This window comes from Oncorhynchus tshawytscha, linkage group LG23 (genome assembly GCF_018296145.1).
Source record: "Oncorhynchus tshawytscha isolate Ot180627B linkage group LG23, Otsh_v2.0, whole genome shotgun sequence".
In the NCBI taxonomy this organism is placed as follows: domain Eukaryota; kingdom Metazoa; phylum Chordata; class Actinopteri; order Salmoniformes; family Salmonidae; genus Oncorhynchus; species Oncorhynchus tshawytscha.
The window spans coordinates 19879121-19903496 of NC_056451.1; the positions used below are offsets into that span (position 1 = coordinate 19879121).

At 47.8% G+C, this 24376-nt stretch overlaps 1 protein-coding gene across 3 annotated transcripts in view; it reads left to right on the plus strand.

Annotated features, from left to right (window-relative positions):
- LOC112222782 (glutamate receptor ionotropic, kainate 2-like) overlaps positions 1-24376 on the plus strand; it is a 246155-nt gene that overhangs the window by 149228 nt on the left and 72551 nt on the right. For all 3 annotated transcript variants that reach the window (XM_042304836.1, XM_042304834.1, XM_042304835.1), the window contains one exon: positions 11923-12129. In XM_042304836.1, coding sequence (XP_042160770.1) covers positions 11923-12129 — 207 coding nt within the window. The remainder of the gene's footprint in view (positions 1-11922; positions 12130-24376) is intronic.

Genomic DNA, 24376 nt, shown 5'->3' on the forward strand with positions numbered 1-24376 from the left:
GCAGTATGCCGATACACAAGAACAATACCAACTGGTGAGTGAACATAAGAGAGTGACATATGAAGGTAATGGAGACCAGGTGTGAATCATAATGATACACAGGTGCACGTAACGATGAGTGCCAGGTGTGCGTAATGATGAATCCCAGAACCAGTGGTCGTATGCCGGAGGGGAGGAGCAGACGTGACAGGGCGTATCACTCCACATCCTGTGGTGTCTATCTGTTGAGTTGACTTTGAGTTGTAAGGAAAGTCTGCTCTGGTGCTGTAAGGATTCTGTAGGCTACACGACGACTCCATCCCTCCTATCTCCTCCATCTGAAAACCATACCAGAGCCTGCCGCAATTGACTCATCACGACTAAACAGGAAGCTTCTAGAATCAAGAAAGTTAAGGCAATTTACGATTCTATTATTAAGAAGCAGAGCGTAAAAATAACAATATCAATCAAATTGCGGTTTGTCATTATTTATCCCGTGCTGCGCCTGCCTTACCTCTCCCATGCATGCTGCCGCTGTGCTCTGATTGAATTGCTGTTATTAGTTAAGACTCTAAATGTCTGTAATTGGTGCATCAGGATTGAGTCATGGGGAGATCTCGGCTGGCTTTGAGGGGAGGAGAAAAGAGGGAGGGCTGACAATAATTGGGTTTGTTACATTTGATTGATGCTTTTATCCAACTTCTCTTCATTTTCTTCATGCCAGACTGAAGGATTACAAGCCCCTCTTTAAAAGGTGGAGCTGTAATTAGTTTTCAATGCCTCAGAGATCTGAACTAATCAAAAGACTTTTGGCCATTTTGTCAAGACCTCATATTGGTAATAGACTGGTAGTTAAATTGACAGTACTTCTAAGACCTCATACTGGTATTCTACTGGTGGTTAATGTCACAGTATGCCCATGTGGTAATTGAAGAAGTCATAGTATTTCACAACTGGTTTACTGCAACTGCATGAATTAGATGACTTTTTAGCATTATCAAAACCTGTGGTTTGAATTGAAGAGGGCAGTCCATAAGCGCAGACAAAGGTTATCTGGAAGGATTCTGTATGAAGGAATGGTCCAAGATCCCTCCCAATGTGTTCTCCAACTCTTTTACTTCATCTCTTTCTCAGAGAGAGAGAGAGAGAGAGAGAGAGAGAGAGAGAGAACTTCCATTTGCAATTTAACCATGAAAGTTAGACTTAATATGAATATGTTGTGCCCAGGTCTAGATCTGTGCTTCTAACCTTAGTGTTATCTTTGTGTTACACACGCTCACACAAGCAATGCAAACAAGACTCACAGTATAATAATGATCATGAATGAGACAGATGTGAAAAACTCAATAATTACCTCACACTGACAAATAACTACTGTAAAGGTTCATTAAGCTAAATGACGGTATAATCAACCATAAGTAGCTAGTGCAACACTATCCTGTTGATAACCTGTTCTACCCATCATCTGTCAAACATGTCTCTCTGGCTCTGCACACCTGCAATGGCTGGGGGATCAGCTATATATGCATTGTATTATAAACTATTTTCCCCGTTCAGCGGAATCAAGGCTCCAAGGGTAAGGAGTTGTTACTAAGGTAACAGGTAATGGGAATCTAAAGAAATGAATAGACAAATCAACCTTTCAAGCGTATTTACTTTATTGCTTTGTCTTTTCATACACTTCATGGCTCCTCTTTTGGTTTCTTTAGTCAAAGCACAGACATTCAAGTCGCTGAATTTCTTCACAAACCAACTTAGAAATCAAACTTGTTTCAAATATAGACTAGATGACCAAAATTATGTTGACACTCATTCCAAAATCATGGGCATTAATATGGAGTTGGTCCCCCATTTGTTGCTATAGCAGCCTCCACTCTTCTGGGACTTGCTTCCATTCAGCCACAAGAGCATTAGAGAGGTCGGGTGCTGATGTTGGGTCGATTTGGCCTGGCTCACAGTCGGCGTTCCAATTCATCACAAAGGTTTTCAATGGGGATAAGGAATTGTCATGCTGAAGCAGGAAAGGGCCTTCCCCAAACTGTTGCAACACAGAGTCACAGAATCATCCAGAATGCCATGGGTCCCCAGATCGTCAAAAGGTTCTACAGCTGCACCATCGAGAGCAACCTGACCGGTTGCATCACCGCCTGGTATGGTAACTGCTCGGCATCAGACCGTTAGGTGCTACAGATGGTAGTACGGCCCAGTACATCACTGGGGCCAAGTTTCCTACCATCCAGGACCTATATACTAGGCGGTGTCAGAGGAAAGCCCAAAAATTGTCAAAGACTCCAGTCACCAAAGTCATAGAATGTTTTCTCTGCTACCTTACGGTAGCGGTACCAGAGCGCCAAGTCTAGAACCAAAAGCTCCTTAAGCCATATGACTGCTGAACAATTAATCAAATGCCCACCAGATTATTTACATTGACTCCCCCGATTCGTTTTTATACTGCTGCTACTCACTGTTAATTGTCTATGCATAGTCACTTCACCCCTACCTACATGTACAAATTACTTAGACTGACCTGTACCCCTGCACATTGACTCCTGTATATAGCCTCATTATTGTTATTTTATTGTGTTACTTTTTATTATTTTTTACTTTATTTGGTATATAAACTAAATATTGAACTGCACTGTTGGTTAAGGACTTGTAAGTAAGCATGCTGTATTTGGCGCATGTGACAAGTAAAGTTTGATTTGATTGTATAGTGTAGCGTTAAGATTTCCCTTCAACTGGAACTAAGGGGCCTAGCCCAAACAATGAAAAACAGCCCCAGACCATTATTCCTCCTCCACCAAACTTTACAGTTGGCACTATGCATCTGGCCAGGTACCGTTCTCCGGGCATCCGCTAAACTCAGACTCGTCCGTCGGACTGCCAGATGGTGAAGCGTGATTCATCACTCCAGACTCTGCTCCAGAGTCCAATGGTGGTGGGCTTAACACCACTCCAGCCGATGCTTGGCATTGCGCATGATGATGTTAGGCTTGTGTGCGGTTGCTCAGCCATGGAAAACCATTTCTTGAAGCTCCCGATGAACGGTTCTTGTGCTGATGTTCTTTCCAGAAGCAGTTTGGATCTCGGTAGTGAGTGTTGCAATCGAGGACAGACAATTTTTATGCGCAACGTGTTTCAGCATTCGGCAGTCCTGTGAGCTTGTGTGGCCTACCACTTCGCAGCTGAGCAATTGTTGCTCCTAAACATGTCCACTTCACAATAACAGCACTTACAGTTGACAATGGCTGCTCGAGGACGGCAGGAATTAGTCAAACTAACTTGTTGGAGAGGTAACATCCCATGACAGTGCACATTGAAAGTCACTGAGCTCTTCAGTAAGGCCATTCTACTGTGAATTTTTGTCTATGGATATTGCATGGCTGTGTGCTCGATTTTATACACCTGTTGCTGAAATAGCCGAATACACTAATTTGAAGGGGTGTCCACATACTTTTGTATAAATATGTAATTTTCATAAATAGGCTTTTTGTAGTATTAGTTGATTATTTTAAAGTTGTACATCATCCTTTCTAGTTTGACCACTTCTAACTATAAGTGTCCAACTTTGATTTGGCAGTAGTCCTATGTGTACCATGACTCCACATCACCCGTGTGATATTTTGCTACTGATAAGGTTGCACTATGCTCCTTTTCACTTTAGAAATGGTGCAGCTGATGTGAAAAGGCTTCTTCTCTGACACATTACATACATACAACACGAAGAATCACACCCTGGAACCAATCGTAGTAGTGCTCGCCAACAGATCACACCTCTTATAGCCTTGTTTCCCCTGTTGAAAGGGCTCATCTCTGCCAATAGGTATTTAGTATGCCAGACATAAAGAACTTTTAATTGAAACAGAATTTGATGTTGACTTTTATTTACTACAGTTGCGGGATATATGAGTTGCAGATCGGGTTGAATTAAAAGGTACAAATCCACACACGCTCTGTCGGGCTCCCCAAGGATCAGTGGAGCAGAGAGAGAGCGAGACACGAGAGATGAGACACACAGAGAGAGAGAATGAATCAGTTTTGTTTTCATTATATAATATACCCTTTTCCCCATATAGCGGAATCTGATTTTTCACAGTGCTTATCAAGGCCCCAAGGATAAGGAGTCGTTACTAAGGTAACAGGTAAAGGGGATCTAAATAAATTAATAGACCAGTCAACTTTTCAATGTCTTCATACACTCTTCATGGCTTTTAAAGGTAAATACATTCAAGCAACTATTTATCTTCACTAATTGACTTTGAAATCAGAATTATGTCAAATATATTTCATAAACAGCATATTGGTTGTATTATTTGGGTATTTCAGAATTGTTCATCACTATTTCTAGTTTGACCATTTCAGATTCTTCGAGTTAAACTTTGATTAAGCAGTGAGCCTATGGGAAGTCTTCCATGACTCTACATGACACGTAGAGAGCACTGAGTGGGTTCTCTTTGTTCTTTGCTCTAGGCGGTAGCCTCGTAGCATACTGGTCCAATCATTATAAAACTAAAATAAATGCTCAAATGAGTCAGCATCATTGGGACACATTATTTTCATTGGGTCACATATTACATTTTAGAAGAATCAAGGTGATTTTGCATTCAAGGGTGAGTGACTCTCCAGATCAGCAGTATACATACAGAAGTACTTTAATAAGCTTTGCTATACAGAGATAGCTAGCTAGTCTGTTTAGATTTTCTTGCCTCCCCCACTGTTTGAAATGAAAGATGCTTCTAGGTCTCCATCTGCGGGGGATCACAACACGAGACAGGATCAGGAGGTGGCATGCCAGACCTTCCACATGTAGCAGGTCGCCAGCGTGTAGCTAGCGTGTAACGTTGTCAGACACTTCCTGTGGTTCTGACCTCAGCCTCCCCCTCACACACACACAAAGCGTGCCTGCACAAACACATGCGCACGCAGAGGCACACATACACAGACACTGTGTTTATACGATTCATTGGGATTAAAGCGCTGTTATCCGCTCATAATTCAATTTCCAGGGAAGAACATTTCCACAGAATGTATTCAGGACCACACTGAAAATAACAAGTGCTGTATAATACTTTCATATGTTGTCCGACAGACAGACAGACAGACAGACAGACTAATAAAACAGTGTTAGGTGTTAATGGGCCCACTGCCTGTTTATGATAATTACACTCTTTCACAGTTGACAGAAGGTGAGAGGTTATACGCTGCTAACGGGCTGACAATAGCTACATTGTGCTCATTGTGCTAGATAATACATATTCCAATGAAAAACATGGCAGCACTGAGAAAGAGGCCTATTCAGAGAGAGGAGATTACAGTTTATGTCTAACAGTGGGAGGGGGGCTAAAGGCCTGTCCACGTCCATTACAAACGACTCAATTACCATACTGGAGCATTCATGTATGTTACAATTGATGTCCTCATGGGTGAATGATTTACATTGGTAATTATTGTTGACTACTTGTTAGCCCCTAGCTTTGTTGTATGAGAGGATGTGGTTCTGCCTTCTTAACAGAACCACAACAGAGGGCCACCATTGTTCCTGTTCCCAAGAAAGCTAAGGTATCTGAGCTAAACGACTATCGCCACGTAGCACTCACTTCCGTCATCATGAAGTCCTTTGAGAGACTAGTCAAGGATCATATCACCTCCATCCTACCTGACACACTAGACCCAATTTGCTTACCGCCCCAATAGGTCCACAGACAATGCAATCACAATCACACTGCCCTAACCCATCTGGACAAGAGGAATACCTATGTAAGAATGCTGTTCATTGAGAATGCTGTTCACCCTCCAAACTCATTAAGCTCGAGATTCTGGGTCTCGACCCCGCCCTGTGCAACTGGGTCCTGGACTTTCTGACGGGACGCCCCCAGGTGGTGAGGGTAGGAAGCAACTCCACCCCGCTGATCCTCAACACTGGGGCCCCACAAGGGTGCATTCTCAGCCCTCTCCTGTACTCCCTGTTCACCCATGACTGCGTGAACATGCACGCCTCCAACTCAATCATCAAGTTTGCAGACGACACTACAGTAGTAGGCTTGATTACAAACAACGACAAGACAGCCTAGAGGGAGGAGGTGAGGGCTCTCGGAGTGTGGTGTCAGGAAAATAACCTCACACTCAACGTCAGCAAAACAAAGGAGATGATCGTGGACTTCAGGACACCGCAGAGGGAGCACCCCACTATCCACATCAACAGGACAGTTGTGGAGAAGGTTGAAAATGTTAAGTTCCTCGGCATACACATCACGGACAAACTGAATTGGTCCACCCACACAGACAGCGTGGTGAAGAAGGCGCAACAGCGCCTCTTCAACCTCCGGAGGCTGAAGAAATTTGGCTTGTCACCAAAAACACTCACAAACTTTTACAGATGCACAATCTAGAGCATCCTGTCGGGCTGTATCACCGCCTGGTACGGCAACTTCTCCGCCCACAACTGTAAGGCTCACCAGAGGGTAGTGAGGTCTGCACAACGCATCACCGGGGGCAAACTACCTGCCCCCCAGGACACCTACACCACCCGATGTCACAAGAAGGCCAAAAAGATCATCAAGGACAACAACCACCCTATCCACTGCCTGTTCACCCCACTATCATCTAGAAGGCGAAGTCAGTACAGGTGCATCAAAGCTGGGACCGAGAGACTGAAAAACAGCTTATATCTCAAGGCCATCAGACGGCTAAACAGCCATCACTAACAATGAGTGGCTGCTGCCAACATACTGACTCAAATCACTAGCCACTTTAATAATAAAAAATTGGATGTAATAAATGTATCACTAGTCACTTTAAACAATGCCACTTTATATAATGTTTACAAACCCTACATTACTCATCTCATATGTACAGTGGGGCAAAAAAGTATTTTGTCAGCCACCAATTGTGCAAGTTCTCCCACTTAAAAAGATGAGAGAGGCCTGTAATTTTCATCATAGGTACACTTCAACTATGACAGACAAAATGAGAAAAAGAAATCCAGAAAATCACATTGTAGGATTTTTAATTAATTTATTGGCAAATTATGGTGGAAAATAAGTATTTGGTCACCTACAAACAAGCAAGATTTCTGGCTCTCACAGACCTGTAACTTCTTCTTTAAGAGGCTCCTCTGTCATCCACTCGTTACCTGTATTAATGGCACCTGTTTGAACTTGAAATCAGTATAAAAGACATCTGTCCACAACCTCAAACAGTCACACTCCAAACTCCACTATGGCCAAGACCAAAGAGCTGTCAAAGGACAACAGAAACAAAATTGTAGACCTGCACCAGGCTGGGAAGACTGAATCTGCAATAGGTAAGCAGCTTGGTTTGAAGAAATCAACTGTGGGAGCAATTATTAGGAAATGGAAGACATACAAGACCACTGATAATCTCCCTCGATCTGGGGCTCCATGCAAGACCTCACACCGTGGGGTCAAAATGATCACAAGAACGGTGAGCAAAAATCCCAGAACCACACGGGGGGACCTAGTGAAGGACCTGCAGAGAGCTGGGACCAAAGTAACAAAGCCTACCATCAGTAACACACCGTCTGAAAAATATAACTTTTTGGTAAGAACTCAACTCGTCGTGTTTGGAGGACAAAGAATGCTGAGTTGCAGCCAAAGAACACCATACCTACTGTGAAGCATGGGGGTGGAAACATCATGCTTTGGGGCTGTTTTTCTGCAAAGGGACCAGGACGACTGATCCGTGTAAAGGAAAGAATGAATGGGGCCATGTATTGTGATATTTTGAGTGAAAACCTCCTTCCATCAGCAAGGGCATTGAAGATGAAACGTGGCTGGGCCTTTCAGCATGACAATGATCCTAAACACACCTCCCGGGCAATGAAGGAGTGGCTTCGTAAGAAGCCTTTCAAGGTCCTGGAGTGGCCTAGCCAGTTTTCAGATCTCAACCCCATAGAAAATCTTTGGAGGGAGTTGAAAGTCTGTGTTGCCCAGCAACAGCCCCAAAACATCACTGCTCTAGAGGAGATCTGCATGGAGGAATGGGCCAAAATACCAGCAACAGTGTGTGAAAACCTTGTGAAGACTTACAGAAAACATTTGACCTCTGTCATTGCCAACAAAGGGTATATAACAAAGTATTGAGATAAACTTTTGTTATTGACCAAATACTTATTTTCCACCATAATTTGCAAATAAATTCAATAAAAATCCTACAATTATGATTTTCTGTTTTTTTCTTTCTCATTTTGTCTGTCATAGTTGAAGTGTACCTATGATGAAAATTACAGGCCTCTCATCTTTTTAAGTGGGAGAACTTGCACAATTGGTGGCAGACTAAATCTTTTTTTGCCCCACTGTATATATTGTACTCTATACCATCTACTGCGTCTTGCCTTTGCCGTTCGGCCATCGCTCATCCATATATTTATATGTGCATATTCTTATTCATTTCTTTACACTTGTGTGTAAAAGGTAGTCGTTGTGAAATTGTTAGATTCCTGGTTAGATATTACTGCATGGTCGGAACTAGAAGCACAAGCATTTCGCTACACTTACATTAACATCTGCTAACCATGTGTATGTGACCAATAACATTTGATTTGATTTGAACCTTTTACTGCAGTGGGCTAAATCAGGGTCACGCAGAGTGTTTCTTGGTAAGACCTTAAACAAATCTACTTTAAAACTAAAGTATACATCTCACACACATGGTTATGGGCTTAAAAAAAGAAACCTGTACCATGTCATTTATAGAGTTGAAATGTATAATTGTTTTTGTTTGCGTCCCAATAATACACGTTAAGTACATCACAGAAGACTGAAATGTAACAAAACCGTTTGACATAGAAACACCAGATTTCCGGCTGTCAAAAATATATATATACCCTACAGTGTAAAAGTTTGGGGTTGCTTAGAAATGTCCTTGTTTTTGAGAGAAAAACAAAAAACTTTTGTCCATTAAAATAACATCAAATTGATCATAAATACAGTGTAGACATTGTTAATGTTGTAAATGACTATTGTAGCTGGAAACGGCAGATTTTTTTAATGGAATATCTATATAGGCGTAAAGAGGCCCATTATCAGCAACCATCACTCCTGTGTTCCAAGGGCACATTGTGTTAGCTCATCCAAGTTTATCATTTTAAAAGGCTAACTGATCATTAGAAAACCCTTTTGCAATTATATTAACACAGCTGAAAACTGTTGTTCTGATTAAAGAAGCAATAAAACTGGCCTTCTTTAGACTAGTTGAGTATCTGGAGCAGCCTTCATTTCTCAGAACAAGAATAGACTGACGAGTTTCAGAAGAAAGTTGTTTTTTTTCTGGCCATTTTGAGCCTGTAAACGAACCCACAAATGCTGATGTTTAAAAAAAAAATGTATGTGCTTTTCTTTCAACAACAAGGACATTTATAAGTGACCCAAACTTTTGAACAGTAGTGTATAACTTAATAACATTCCACAAGAGGCCACTAGTCATTTGACTGCATGAAAGGGCTACAGCAGGGTATTTACTTTAAACGTAAAATGTTTAGTTCTCTGTTAGGTTTATAGTAGCTTTATAGAAGCTTTTCAGTCACCTTTGTCAGTGTCCCCCCTCTCTCTCTCTCTCTCTCTCTCTCGTCTAGATGTTCTTAATTGGTTTACTAAATCTTTCCTCCTTTCAAATACTGTACATCAAATACTTTTTGAGTGCACTGCACAGAGGCTGTGTCCGCTTCAAAGTTAAACTTCAGGTGGCTTTGCCAGACTACCCATCATGCATCACACCTTTATGCCCTTGAACACCCTCTTTTTTTTAGCTGGCTCCTCACCAGTCCTCTGACTAGGTTACAAACAGAGAGAGGAGGAGAGAGGAGAGCTGCTGATAAGGTCTATAGATAGATAGAGAGGGTGGGAATGTTTAAAAGGACCAATACAGGAGACAGGAGAGAAAGATAGTGAGGAAGACAGAAAGTGATGGAGGGAGAGGAAGAGAGGGGGAGAACGCTTTGAGTTGGATAGCAGATTATTGGGTTAGTCGGCTATATTACTGATCCCTTTCAATTCCCTGACAGAAGATTGTTGTAGTGGTCAGAGAATAATCTCACCAAACCAAAGCAATCCGTTATATCACTCGGCATGTACAGTGCATTCAGAGAGTATTAAGACCCATTGACTTTTTCCACATTTTGTTACGTTACAGACTTATTCTAAAATTGATTCAATTGTTTATTTTTTTAATCATCAATCTACACCAATACCCCATAATGACAAAGCAAAACTGTTTATTTTTGTATTTTTCCAAAGAAAAGCAAAGAGGCACTGAGTTTGAAGGTAGGCCTTGAAATACATCCACAGGTACACCTCCAGTTGATTCAAATATTGTCAATTAGCAGAAGCTTCTAAAGCCATGACATCATTTTCTGGAATGTTCCAAGCTGTTTAAAGGCACAGTCAACTTAGTGTATGTAAACTTCTGCCCCACTGGATTTGTGATACAGTGAATTATAAATTAAATAATCTGTCTGTAAACAATTGTTGGAAAAATTACTTGTATCATGCACTAAGTAGATGTCCTAACCCGACTTGACCAAACTATAGTTTGTTAACAAGAAATCAATGGAGTGGTTGAAAAACGAGTTTTACTGACTCCAACCTCCAAACTTCTGACTTCAACTGTAAGTAACAATACTTTAAAGTTCTACTTAAGTAGTTTTCTGTTGTACCTGTACTTTACTTTATTATTTATATTCTTGACAAGTTTTACTTTTGCTTCACTATATTCCTAAAGAAAATAATACTAGTACTCGTTACATTTTGAATGCTTAGCAGAACAGGAAAATGACCCAACTTATCAAGAGACCATCCCTGGGAATCCCCTGCTTCTGATTTAGTGGACTCATTAAACACAAAATCTTAATTTGTAAATGATGTCTGCGTGTTGTAGTGTGCCCTTGGCTATCCGTAAATAATACAATAAATAAATAAATTGTGCTGCCTGGTTTGCATAATAAAATCTAATTTAAATGATTTATACTTCTACTTTTGATACTGAAGTATATTTTTGCAGTTACATTTACTTTTGATACTTAAATATATTTTAAACCAAATACTTTTAGACTTTTACTCAAGTAATATTTTACTGGGTGACTTTCACTTTTACTTGAGTCATTTTCTAAAGTAAAGTATCTTTACTTTTACTCAAGTGTGACAATTGGGTATTTTTTACACCAATGGCCAATAGATGCTACTACATGCATCTCCTTGTTCTCATCAAATCTCTGAGCCAGTAAAATGTGTGAAAGCTGGTTGAGATCTGACATGATTTTGTTTGTATCGTGGCATGCCACAATTACATGGTAAACAACACCTGTTTGATAATATATTCTCTGCCTGATTTTACAGAGAGAGATGATGGTAGAGGGGAGAGAGATGGGGGTAGATGGGAGAGAGGGATGGAAAGAGAGAGCGTGAAAGAGGACATTAGTAATCTCCCCAGCTGTTCGTACTAACAAAGAGGATGTGCTGGCCTCTGTTCTTTTGTGTCAGTTTATCAGCATCTCTGATCTTATTTACAAAGCATCTGGTGGCCTGAGAGCCAGGGACAGGGACAGGGACAGGCCCCCAGCCAGCATGTTCAGCCTTAGAGGAGAGGAGGGGAGGACCGAGTCAGAGATATGGAGGATTATCTCTTATTATGGTCATGCTTCCATCACTCCATTCACCTTGTATCACATTTCTGAGACTGCATGCCACTCCACAGACACACACACACGCACACAACCACACACCCTCCTGGTTTTAGCAGCAGTGGTCCTTCCCCTTCTGTTCCCCTCCTTCTCTCCTGTAGCCAGTGTGTGTCCAGGCACGTCAGGCTCAAAGCCTATCTCACACATCATGCACACTCACAGAAAGGCCTTATCAGAGTGGAAAAGATACTTACCTCCAGAGACTGATCCAGTGTTCGTCCACCCCTGTCCTTTCTCCAACCTAACAGGTGGAGCCCTATGTGATGTTCAAGAAGTCAGACAAGCCCCTTTACGGTAACGACCGCTTTGAGGGTTACTGCATCGACCTGCTGAGGGAGCTGGCTAGCATCTTGGGGTTCACCTACGAGTTGCGTCTGGTGGAGGACGGCCGCTACGGGGCCCAGGACGAGACCACGGGCCAGTGGAACGGCATGGTCAAGGAGCTGATCGACCACGTGAGTCTGGACCTACCTCCCGACTCGGAAATGTTCTATGTAAATTATTCAAGTTGAATTAATGAGGTGGTAAAGAGCTAGAGGCCGTGGGAGGGAATGTATTTTGTCAGAAGTGTGTGTGACAAGAGTTTGTATAGTTGTATTTTTTATGACAAACATGTTTTTGGCTTAGAGAGAGAGAGGGAGAGAGAGACAATGAGAAAGAAAAAAAGAGAGAGAGAGAGAGAGGTAGAGAGGTAGAGTGGTAGAGAGGTAGAGAGGTAGAGCGGTAGAGAGAGAGGTAGAGAGGTAGAGAGGTAGAGAGATAGAGAGGTAGAGCGGTAGAGAGGTAGAGGTAGAGATAGAGAGAGAGGTAGAGAGGTAGAGAGAGAGGTAGAGAGGTGGAGCGGTAGAGAGGTAGAGGTAGAGATAGAGAGAGAGAGGTAGAGAGGTAGAGAGGTAGAGCGGTAGAGAGGTAGAGAGGTAGAGAGGTAGAGCGGTAGAGAGGTAGAGAGGTAGAGAGATAGAGAGAGAGAGAGGTAGAGATGTAGAGCGGTAGAGAGGTAGAGAGATAGAGAGGTAGAGAGGTAGAGCTAGAGAGAGAGCGGTAGAGAGGTAGAGCCAGAGAGAGAGCGGTAGAGAGATAGAGAGGTGGAGCAGTAGAGAGGTAGAGCGGTAGAGAGGTAGAGGTAGAGCTAGAGAGAGAGCGGTAGAGAGGTAGAGCTAGAGAGAGAGCGGTAGAGAGGTAGAGAGGTGGAGCGGTAGAGAGGTAGAGAGGTGGAGCGGTAGAGAGATAGAGAGGTGGAGCGGTAGAGAGATAGAGAGGTGGAGCGGTAGAGAGAGGTGGAGCGGTAGAGAGGTAGAGCGGTAGAGAGAGAGGTAGAGCGGTAGAGAGAGAGGTAGAGCGGTAGAGAGAGAGGTAGAGCGGTAGAGAGGTAGAGCGGTAGAGAGAGAGAGAGGTGGAGCGGTAGAGAGGTAGAGAGAGAGAGAGGTGGAGCGGTAGAGAGGTAGAGAGAGAGAGAGGTGGAACGGTAAAGAGGTAGAGTGGTAGAGAGGGTAGAGTGGTAGAGAGGTAGAGCGGTGGAGCGGTGGAGAGGTAGAGAGGTAGAGAGGTAGAGAGGTAGAGCGTTAGAGCGGTAGAGAGGTAGAGGCAGAGAGGCAGAGCGGTAGAGGCAGAGCGGTAGAGCGGCAGAGAGGTAGAGAGCGGTAGAGAGAGAGGAGGAGCGGTAGAGAGTGGTAGAGAGGTGGAGCAGAGAGAGAGAGAGAGGTGGAGCCATAGAAAGATGACATAGGTAGAGAGGCGGAGACATGGGGCGGTAGAGAGGTAGAGCGGTAGAGAGGTAGAGAGGTAGAGACATGCGGCGGTAGAGAGGTAGAGCGGTAGAGAGGTGAGAGAGGTAGAGAGGTAGAGAGGTAGAGACATGGGGCGGTAGAGCGGTAGAGAGGTAGAGCTGTAGAGAGAGAGAGGAGGAGCGGTAGAGAGTGGTAGAGAGGTGGAGCAGTAGAGAGAGAGAGAGGAGGTGGAGCGGTAGAAAGGTGAGGTAGGTAGAGAGGTAGAGAGGTAGAGACATAGGGCGGTAGAGAGGTAGAGCGGTAGAGAGGTGAGAGAGGTAGAGAGGTAGAGAGGTAGAGACATGGGGCGGTAGAGCGGTAGAGAGGTAGAGCTGTAGAGAGAGAGAGGAGGAGCGGTAGAGAGTGGTAGAGAGGTGGAGCAGTAGAGAGAGAGAGAGGTGGAGCGGTAGAAAGGTGAGAGATGGGTAGAGAGGAGACATGGGGGAGGTAGGCGGTAGAGAGGTAGAGAGAGAGGTAGAGAGGTAGAGACATGGGGCGGTAGAGAGGTAGAGCGGTAGAGAGGTGAGAGAGGTAGAGAGGTGGAGACATGGGGCGGCAGAGAGGTAGAGTGGTAGAGAGGTAGAGCAGTAGAGAGAGAGAGGAGGAGCGGTAGAGAGTGGTAGAGAGGTGGAGCAGTAGAGAGAGAGAGAGAGGTGGAGCGGTAGAAAGGTGAGATAGGTAGAGCGGTAGAGGTAGAGTGGTAGAGATAGATAGAGAGGTAGAGCGGTAGAGAGGTAGAGCGGTAGAGAGGTAGAGAGGTAGAGCGGGAGAGCGGTAGAGAGACAGAGGTGGAGCGGTAGAGAGGTGAGAGAGGTAGAGAGGTAGAGAGGTGGAGACATGGGGCGGTAGAGAGGTAGAGCGGTAGAGAGGTGGAGACATGGGGCGGTAGAGATAGATAGGAGGTAGAGAGGCGGAGACATGGGGCGGTAGAGAGGTAGAGCGGTAGAGAGGTAGAGAGGTGGAGACATGGGGCGGTAGAGAGGTAGAGCGGTAGAGAGGTAGAGAGGTAGAGAGGTGAGAGAGGTAGAGAGGTAGAGAGAGAGGTAGAGCGGTAGAGAGGTAGAGCGGTAGAGAGAGAGAGAGAGGTGGAGCGGTAGAGAGATGGAGCGGTAGACAGGTGGAGCGGTAGAAAGGTGAGATAGGTAGAGCGGTAGAGGTAGAGTGGTAGAGATAGATAGAGAGGTAGAGCGGTAGAGAGGTAGAGGTAGAGCGGTAGAGAGACAGAGGTGGAGCAGTAGAGAGAGAGGTAGAGAGGTAGAGCGGTAGAGCGGTAGAGAGAGAGAGAGGTGGAGCGGTAGAGAGGTAGAGCGGTAGAGAGAGAGGTAGAGTGGTAGAGCGGAGAGAGGTAGAGGTGGAGTGGTAGAGAGGTAGAGCTGTAGAGAGGTAGAGCGGTAGAGAGGTACAGTGGTAGAGTGGGAGAGAGGTAGAGGGGTAGAGAGGTAGAAAGGTAGCGCGGTAGAGAGGTAGAGTGGTAGAGTGGTAGAGAGGTAGAGCGGTAGAGAGGTAGAGAGGTAGAGAGGTAGAGAAATGGGGCGGTAGAGAGGTAGAGCGGTAGAGAGGTGAGAGAGGTAGAGAGGTAGAGAGGTAGAGAAATGGGGCGGTAGAGAGGTAGAGAGGTAGAGAGGTAGAGCGGTAGAGAGGTAGAGAGGTAGAGAGGTAGAGACATGGGCGGTAGAGAGGTAGAGAGCGGTAGAGAGGAGAGAGGTAGAGAGGAGAGAGGCGGAGACATGGGGCGGTAGAGAGTGGCGGTAGAGAGAGTAGAGAGGCAGAGAGGTAGAGACATGGGGCGGGTGAGATGGTAGAGCGGTAGAGAGGTGAGAGAGGTAGAGAGGTAGAGAGGCAGAGGGTAGAGAGGTGAGAGGTAGGAGAGGTAGAGAGGTAGAGAGGAGCGGTAGAAGGTAGAGCGGGAGGAGCGGTAGAGAGACAGAGGTGGAGCGGTAGAGGAGGTGAGAGAGAGGTAGAGAGGTAGAGAGGTGGAGACATGGGGGCGGTAGAGAGGTAGGAGCGGTAGAGAGGTAGAGCTGTAGAGAAGAGAGGAGGAGCGGGAGGGTAGAGGAGGTGGAGCAGTAGAGAGAGAGAGGTGGGAGAGCGGTAGGAAAGGTGAGGTAGGTAGGAGAGGTAGAGAGGTAGAGACATGGGGCGGTAGAGCGGTAGAGAGGTAGAGCTGTAGAGAGAGAGAGGAGGAGCGGTAGAGAGTGGTAGAGAGGTGGAGCAGTAGAGAGAGAGAGAGGTGGAGCGGTAGAAAGGTGAGATGGGTAGAGAGGCGGAGACATGGGGCGGTAGAGAGGTAGAGCGGTAGAGAGGTGAGAGAGGTAGAGAGGTAGAGACATGGGGCGGTAGAGAGGTAGAGCGGTAGAGAGGTAGAGAGGTAGAGACATGGGGCGGTAGAGGGTGAGAGAGAGGTAGAGAGGTGAGGAGCGGAGACATGGGGCGGCAGAGAGGTAGAGCGGTAGAGAGGTAGAGAGGTGGAGACATGGGGCGGTAGAGAGGTAGAGCGGTAGAGAGGTGGAGCGGTAGAGAGGTGGAGAGGTGGAGACATGGGGCGGTAGAGAGGTAGAGCGGTAGAGAGGTGGAGCGGTAGAGAGGTTGAGCGGTAGAGAGGTAGACAGGTGGAGCGGTAGAGAGGTAGAGTGGTATAGATAGATAGAGAGGTAGAGCGGTAGAGAGAGAAAGGTGGAGCGGTAGAGAGACAGAGAGAGGTGGAGCGGTAGAGAGTGGTAGAGAGGTAGAGCGGTAGAGATGTAGAGAGGTAGAGCGGTAGAGAGGTAGAGCGGTAGAGAGAGAGGTAGAGCGGTAGAGAGGTAGAGAGAGAGGTAGAGCGGTAGAGAGGTAGAGCGGTAGAGAGAGAGAGGAGGAGCGGTAGAGAGTGGTAGAGAGGTGGAGCAGTAGAGAGAGAGAGAGGTGGAGCGGTAGAAAGGTGAGATAGGTAGAGAGGTAGAGAGGCGGAGACATGGGGCGGTAGAGAGGTAGAGCGGTAGAGAGGTGAGAGAGGTAGAGAGGTGGAGACATGGGGCGGTAGAGAGGTAGAGAGGTAGAGCAGTAGAGAGAGAGAGGAGGAGCGGTAGAGAGTGGTAGAGAGGTGGAGCAGTAGAGAGAGAGAGAGGTGGAGCGGTAGAAAGGTGAGATAGGTAGAGCGGTAGAGGTAGAGTGGTAGAGATAGATAGAGAGGTAGAGCGGTAGAGAGGTAGAGCGGAGGTAGAGCGGTAGAGAGAGAAGTAGAGCGGTAGAGAGGTAGAGAGGTAGAGAGACAGGGAGCGGTAGAAGGTAGGAGAGACAGAAAGTAGAGGTGGAGCGGTAGAGAGGTAGAGCGGTAGAGAGGTAGAGTGGAGAGAGTAGAGAGGTAGAGCGGTAGAGAGAGGTAGAGCGGTAGAGAGAGAGAGTGGAAGCGGTAAAAAGGTGAATAATTAGAAAGCGGAGAACATGGGCGGTAGAAATTAGAGCGGTAGAGAGGTGAGAGAGGTAGAGAGGTAGAGACATGGGGGCGGTAGAGAGGTAGGCGGTAGAGAGGTAGAAATTAGAGTGGGAGAGAGGTAGAGTGGTAGAGTGGTAGAGAGGTAGAGCGGTAGAGAAGGTACAGTGGTAGAGTGGGAGAGATGTAGAGTGGTAGAGAGGTAGAAAGGTAGCGCGGTAGAGAGGTAGGGGTAGAAGTAGAGGAGTTAGAGACATGGGGCGGTAGAGAGGTAGAGCGGTAGAGAGGTAGAGCCCGGTAGAAGGTAGAGAGAGGTAGACGGTAGAGAGGTGAGAGAAGGTAGAGGTAGAGGTGGAGACATGGGGGCGGTAGAGAGGTAGAGCGGTAGAGGAGTAGAGCGGTAGAGTGAGAAGAGGAGCGGTAAGATGGTAGAGAGGTAGAGAGGTAGAGAGCAGAGAGAGGTAGAGCAGAGAGAGAGGTGAGAGACAGAGAGAGTAGAGGGTAGAGAGAGCGGTAGAGAGGTAGAGAGGTAGAGAGAGGGCAGAGATGGTAGAGCCGTAGAGAGCGATGCAGAGATAGAGCGGCAGAGAGGCAGAGCTGTAGAGAGAGTAGAGCTGTAGAGTACGTGAGAGAGGGAGAGAGGTGGATAGTAGAGAGGGAGTAGAGAGGTAGAGCGGTAGAGAGGTAGAGGGAGACAGAGGTAGAGCGAGAGAGGTAGAGAGGTAGAGAGGCGGAGAGAGAGCAGAGAGAGGTAGAGCGGCAGAGAGTGGAGAGAGGCAGAGAGAGTAGAGAGGTAGAGAGATGGGGCGGTAGAGAGGTAGAGCGGTAGAGAGGCAGAGAGGTAGAGAGAGAGAGAGGTAGAGGGAGCGAGAGAGGTAGAGAGGCAGAGCGGTAGAGAGGTAGAGAGTAGAGAGGTAGAGAGGCGGAGAGCATGGGCAGAGAGATGAGAGAGAGCTAGAGACAGAGTAGAGACATGAGGGGGCAGAGAGAGAGCAGAGAGAGGTGAGAGAGGGAGAGAGGCAGAGAGGCGGAGACACGGGGCAGAGAGCAGAGAGCGAGAGAGGTAGAGAGGTAGAGACATGGGGCGGTAGAGAGGTAGAGCGGTAGAGAGGTAGAGAGGTGAGAGAGAGAGGTGAGAGAGAGAGAGAGGTAGAGAGGTAGAGAGAGCAGAGAGTAGAGCGGAGAGAGAGGAGCGAGAGAGGTGGAGCAGAGAGATGAGATAGGTAGAGCAGTAGAGAGTAGAGATGGTAGAGATAGATGAGAGAGACAGTAGAGCGAGTAGAGAGGCAGAGGGTAGATGCGAGTAGAGAGACAGAGATGGAGAGAGAGAGAGCAGGTAGAGAGCAGAGATGGGTAGAGAGTAGAGAGAGAGAGGTGGAGCATGCAGAGAGGCAGAGAGCAGAGAGAGGTAGAGAGGTAGAGCGGTAGAGGTAGAGGTGAGAGTAGTAGAGAGGTAGAGCAGTAGAGAGGTAGAGCGGTAGAGAGACGGTAGAGAGGTAGAGCGGTAGAGAGGGTAGAGAGGCAGAGAGGTAGAGCGGTAGAGAGGCTAGAGATGTAGAGCGCAGAGAGGCAGAGCAGAGCAGAGATAGAGAGTAGAGAGAGAGCCATGAGTGCAGAGAGGCAGAGCTGCAGAGAGGTAGAGAGTAGAGAGGTAGAGAGGCAGAGAGCATGGGAGAGAGAGAGGCAGAGAGTGTAGAGAGAGTAGAGAGGTAGAGAGGCAGAGACAGAGCAGAGAGAGGTAGAGCGACAGAGAGTGAGAGAGGCGAGAGAGGCAGAGAGATGGGGCGGTAGAGAGAGTAGAGCGAGAGAGAGGTGAGAGAGGTGAGAGAGCAGAGAGGTAGAGAGGTAGAGCAGGCAGAGAGAGTAGAGAGGTAGAGAGGCGAGAGAGGTAGAGAGGCAGAGAGAGAGGGTAGAGCGTGCAGAGAGGTAGAGAGGGAGAGAGAGAGAGAGGTAGAGAGCAGTAGCAGAGAGATGGGAGAGAGACAGGTAGAGATGCAGAGAGATGAGACAGAGTAGAGCAGAGAGAGCGAGGAGTGGTAGAGAGAGATGAGAGAGAGATAGAGCGGTGAGAGAGGTAGAGAGTAGAGAGAGAGAGATAGAGGTAGAGGGCAGATAGAGAGAGAGGTAGAGAGGCAGAGAGTAGAGCGGTAGAGAGAGAGAGAGAGTAGAGCGGTAGAGAGGTAGAGAGAGTAGAGAGAGAGAGTAGAGAGGTCAGAGAGGGAGAGAGAGAGATGAGAGGGTAGAGAGAGTAGAGCGGAGAGAGAGTAGAGCAGAGAGAGGTACAGTGGTAGAGATGAGAGAGAGAGTGAGAGAGAGTAGAGAGGTAGCAGAGAGTAGCGCGAGTAGAGAGGTAGAGAGAGAGAGTGGAGAGAGAGAGTAGAGAGAGAGAGAGGTAGAGAGAGAGAGCGGTAGAGAGGTAGAGCGAGAGAGAGAGAGAGAGGTAGAGAGAGAGAGAGAGAGAGAGAGCGGTAGAGAGGTAGAGAGGTAGAGAGGTAGAGCGGTAGAGAGAGTGAGAGCGAGAGAGAGGTAGAGAGGTAGAGAGAGAGAGAGATGAGAGAGAGCAGAGAGGTAGAGCAGAGAGGAGAGAGAGAGAGAGAGAGCGAGAGAGAGAGGGCGGTAGAGAGAGTAGAGAGTAGAGAGGTAGAGAGGTAGAGAGCAGAGAGCAGGGGCGAGAGAGAGAGGGTAGAGAGGGTAGAGAGAGAGAGAGGTAGAGAGAGTAGAGAGAGGGAGCGGAGAGAGTAGAGAGGTAGAGAGAGAGAGTAGAGAGAGAGAGAGAGAGAGAGAGAGGTAGAGAGAGAGAGAGGGAGAGAGAGAGAGAGAGAGAGAGAGAGAGAGAGAGAGGTAGAGAGGTAGAGAGAGAGAGAGAGAGAGAGAGAGTAGAGAGGTAGAGAGGTAGAGAGGTAGAGAGGTGAGAGACAGAGAGGTAGAGAGAGAGAGAGAGAGAGCGAGAGAGAGAGAGGTGAGAGAGAGAGAGAGAGAGAGAGAGAGAGAGGTAGAGAGAGAGAGAGAGAGAGAGAGGTAGAGAGCGGTAGAGAGAGAGGTGGAGACAGTAGAGAGAGAGAGAGGTGGAGAGTAGAGAGAGTAGAGAGCAGAGCAGAGAGAGAGAGAGAGAGGGAGAGAGAGAGGCAGAGAGAGAGAGAGAGGTAGAGAGAGAGAGAGAGAGAGAGAGAGAGGTAGAGAGAGAGCGAGTAGAGAGCAGAGAGAGAGGAGAGAGGTAGAGAGGTAGAGAGAGAGAGGTAGAGAGAGAGATAGAGGTAGAGAGGTAGAGCGGTAGAGAGAGTAGAGGGAGAGAGTAGAGAGGTAGAGAGAGAGAGAGAGAGAGAGTAGAGCGGTAGAGAGGTAGAGAGAGTGAGAGCGGTAGAGAGAGTAGAGAGAGAGAGGTAGAGAGAGGTAGAGAGAGTAGAGAGAGAGTAGGGAGAGAGAGAGAGGGGTAGAGAGGTAGAGAGAGAGAGAGAGAGAGGTAGAGAGGCAGAGTGGAGAGAGGTAGAGAGTAGAGAGAGGTAGAGAGAGTAGAGAGAGAGAGAGAGAGAGCGGTAGAGAGGTAGAGCGGTAGAGAGGAGAGAGGTAGAGAGAGTAGAGAGAGAGAGAGAGGAGCGGTAGAGAGAGAGAGAGGGAGAGAGCAGAGGTAGAGAGGTAGAGAGAGAGAGAGGTAGAGACGAGAGTAGAGAGAGTAGAGCGAGTAGAGAGGTGAGAGAGGTAGAGAGGTAGAGAGAGAGAGACATGAGGGCGAGGTAGAGAGGTAGAGAGGTAGAGAGGTAGAGAGAGAGAGAGAGTAGAGACAGAGAGAGAGAGTAGAGAGAGAGAGAGGTAGAGAGAGAGAGAGAGGGAGAGAGGTAGAGAGGCAGAGAGAGAGGTGAGAGAGCAGAGAGAGAGTAGAGAGGTAGAGAGGTAGAGAGAGAGTAGAGAGGTAGAGAGAGAGGGAGAGAGGTAGAGAGTAGAGAGAGAGGTAGAGAGAGAGAGAGAGAGAGTGAGAGAGAGAGAGAGAGGGTAGAGAGAGTAGAGAGGTAGAGAGAGAGAGAGAGAGAGGGTAGAGAGAGAGGTAGAGAGAGAGGTGGAGAGAGAGAGTGAGAGAGAGGTAGAGAGCAGAGAGAGAGAGAGAGGTAGAGAGAGAGGCAGAGAGAGAGGTAGAGAGAGAGAGTAGAGAGAGAGAGAGCGTAGAGAGAGAGAGTGGAGAGAGCAGAGAGGTAGAGAGGTAGAGAGAGGTAGAGCGAGTAGAGAGGTAGAGCGGTAGAGAGGTAGAGGTAGAGAGAGAGGTAGAGAGAGGTAGAGAGAGTAGGTAGAGAGTAGAGCGGTAGAGAGAGAGAGAAGTAGAGACAGAAAGTAGAGAGTAGTAGAGGGAGGCGGTAGTGCGGTAGAGGAGGTAGAGAGAGGGTAAGAGCGGTAGGTAGAGGTAAGAGCGAGTAGAGCCGAGTAGAGAGGCAGAGGTAGAGAGAGTAGAGAGAGTAGGCAGAGTAGAGAGAGTAGAGGTAAGAGCGAGGCGAGAGAGGTAGAGAGGAAGATGGTAGAGAGAGAGAGGTGGAGCGAGAGTAGAGAGGTAGAGCAAAGTGAAGAGAGAAGTAGAGCGGTAGAGAGAGTAGAGCGGTAGGAGAGGTAGAGAGAGTAGCGGTAGAGAGGGTAGTAGAGGGTAGGGTAGGCAGAGGAGCGGTAGAGAGTAGAGGCAGAGCGGTAGAGAGAGGGTAGGGTAGCAGAGAGAGTAGAGGTGAGCAGGGTAGGGTAGAGAGAGGTAGAGGGTAGGTGCAGAGCGGTAGAGGTGTCGGGAAGAGGTGAGAAGTGGTAAGTGTAGAGAGAGAGGTAAAGGGTAGAAGGTAGAGGGGTGGAAGAGGTGTAGAGGAGAGGAGGAGCATAGAGAGTAGAGCTGTAATAGGTAAGCGTAGAGAGTAGAGAGGTGATAGAGCGAGAGAGGTAGAGAGTGGAGTGGTAGAGAGAGAGGTAAGAGGTAGAGTGTAGAGAGGTAGAGCGGTAGAGAGAGAGTAGAGTAGAGCGGTAGAGATATAGAGATAGAGGTAGAGTGGTAGAGAGGTTGAGCGGTAGAGAGGTAGAGGTAAGGTAGAGCGGTAAGAGAGGTGAGAGCTGTAGAGAGGTAGAGCGGTAGAGATAGAGAGGTGGAGCGGTAGAGAGAGAGAGGTAGAGTGGTAGAGAGGTAGAGCGGTAGAGAGAGAGAGGTGGAGTGGTAGAGAGGTAGAGCTGTAGAGAGGTAGAGTGATAGAGAGGTACAGTGGTAGAGTGGGAGAGAGGTAGAGTGGTAGAGAGGTAGAAAGGTAGCGCGGTAGAGAGGTAGAGAGGTAGAGAAGTAGAGAGGTAGAGACATGGGGCGGTAGAGAGGTAGAGCGGTAGAGAGGTGGAGCGGTAGAGAGGTTGAGCGGTAGAGAGGTAGACAGGTGGAGTGTAGAGAGGTAGAGTGGTAGAGAGAGGTAGAGGTAGAGCGGTAGAGGTAGAGGTGAGTGGTAGTGAGGTAGAGCTGTAGAGAGGTAGAGCGGTAGAGAGGTACAGTGGTAGAGCGAGAGAGGTAGAGGGGTAGAGAGGTAGAGAGGTAGAGACATGGGGCGGTAGAGAGGTAGAGACGGTAGAGAGGTAGAGCGGTAGAGAGGTAGAGAGGCAGAGACATGGGGCGGTAGAGCGGTAGAGAGGTAGAGAGGTAGAGAGGTAGAGACATGGGGCGGTAGAGAGTAGAGCGTGTAGAGAGGTGAGAGGCAGAGAGGTAGAGACATGCTAGAGAGGTAGGAGCGGTAGAGAGGTAGAGAGGTAGAGAAATGGGGTGGTAGAGAGGTAGAGCGGTAGAGAGGAGAGAGAGGTAGAGAGGGGCGGAGCAGAGAGGTAGAGAGGTAGAGAAATGGGGGCGGTAGAGAGGTAGAGAGGCGGAGACAGCAGAGAGAGGCAGAGAGGTAGAGAGTGGGAGAGGCAGAGAGGTGGAGAGGGTAGAGAGCAGAGCGGTAGAGAGGCAGAGCGGTAGAGAGAGGTGGAGCGGTAGAGAGGTAGAGCCGGGTAGAGAGGTAAGAGGTAGAGCGGTGAGAGAGAGCAGAGCGGTAGAGAGAGAGGTGGAGCGGTAGAGAGGTAGAGAGGTGAGCGGCAAGAGAGAGAGGTGGAGGTAGAGCGGTAGAGCGGCAGAGAGAAAGGTAGAGGTAGAGCGGTAGAGAGGTAGAGCGGTAGAGAGAGAGGTAGAGGTAGAGCGGTAGAGATGTAGAGAGAGAGGTAGAGTGGTAGAGAGGTAGATCGGTAGAGAGGTAGAGGTAGAGGTAGAGCGGTAGAGAGGTAGAGCGGTAGAGAGAGAGGTAGAGGTAGAGAGGTAGAGAGAGAGGTAGAGTGGTAGAGCGGTAGAGCGGTAGAGAGGTAGAGCGGTAGAGAGAGAGGTAGAGCGGTAGAGAGAGAGAGAGGTGGAGCAGTAGAAAGGTGAGATAGGTAGAGAGGCGGAGACATGGGGCGGTAGAGAGGTAGAGCGGTAGAGAGGTGAGAGAGGTAGAGAGGTAGAGACATGGGGCGGTAGAGAGGTAGAGCGGTAGAGAGGTAGAGAGGTAGAGTGGGAGAGAGGTAGAGTGGTAGAGAGGTAGAGCGGTAGAGAGGTACAGTGGTAGAGTGGGAGAGATGTAGAGTGGTAGAGAGGTAGAAAGGTAGCGCGGTAGAGAGGTAGAGAGGTAGAGAAGTAGAGAGGTAGAGACATGGGGCGGTAGAGAGGTAGAGCGGTAGAGAGGTAGAGAGGTAGAGAGGGAGAGACATGGGGCGGTAGAGAGGTAGAGCGGTAGAGAGGTGAGAGAGGTAGAGAGGTAGAGAGGTGGAGACATGGGGCGGTAGAGAGGTAGAGCGGTAGAGAGGTGAGAGAGGTAGAGAGGTAGAGAGGTGGAGACATGGGGCGGTAGAGAGGTAGAGCGGTAGAGAGGTAGAGCGGTAGAGAGAGAGAGAGGAGGAGCGGTAGAAAGTGGTAGAGAGGTGGAGCAGTAGAGAGAGATAGGTGGAGCGGTAGAAAGGTGAAATAGGTAGAGAGGTAGAGAGGCGGAGACATGGGGCGGTAGAGAGGCAGAGCCGGCAGATATAAGAGATATATGACACACCAGCAGATGTTGAGAGACGCAGACGATCAATGCAAAGATATAAGACGGCAAGATGTCGCAGATGCTGAGGACATCATCGGGGCCTGCAGACATACATCTACATAAGTGACGCAGATATACGACGGCAGATAGACAGGTGAAGCGGTAGAGAGGTAGAGTGGTGACAGATAGATAGAGAGGTAGGAGCGCAGAGAGAAAGGTGGAGCTGGTAGAGAGACAGAGAGAGGTGGAGCGGTAGAGAGTGGTAGAGAGGCAGAGAGGTAGAGCGGTAGAGAGAGCGGTAGAGAGGTAGAGCGCAGAGAGGCAGAGAGGCAGAGAGGTAGAGAGGCAGAGAGGTAGAGAGATAGAGAGGTAGAGAGGCAGAGACGAGAGAGAGGTAGAGCTCAGAGAGAGAGAGAGAGACAGACAGACAGACAGACAGATGACAGATGAGCATTTACTGGCATTTTAGAGACAGAGAGGTAGACAAGACAGACAGAGACAC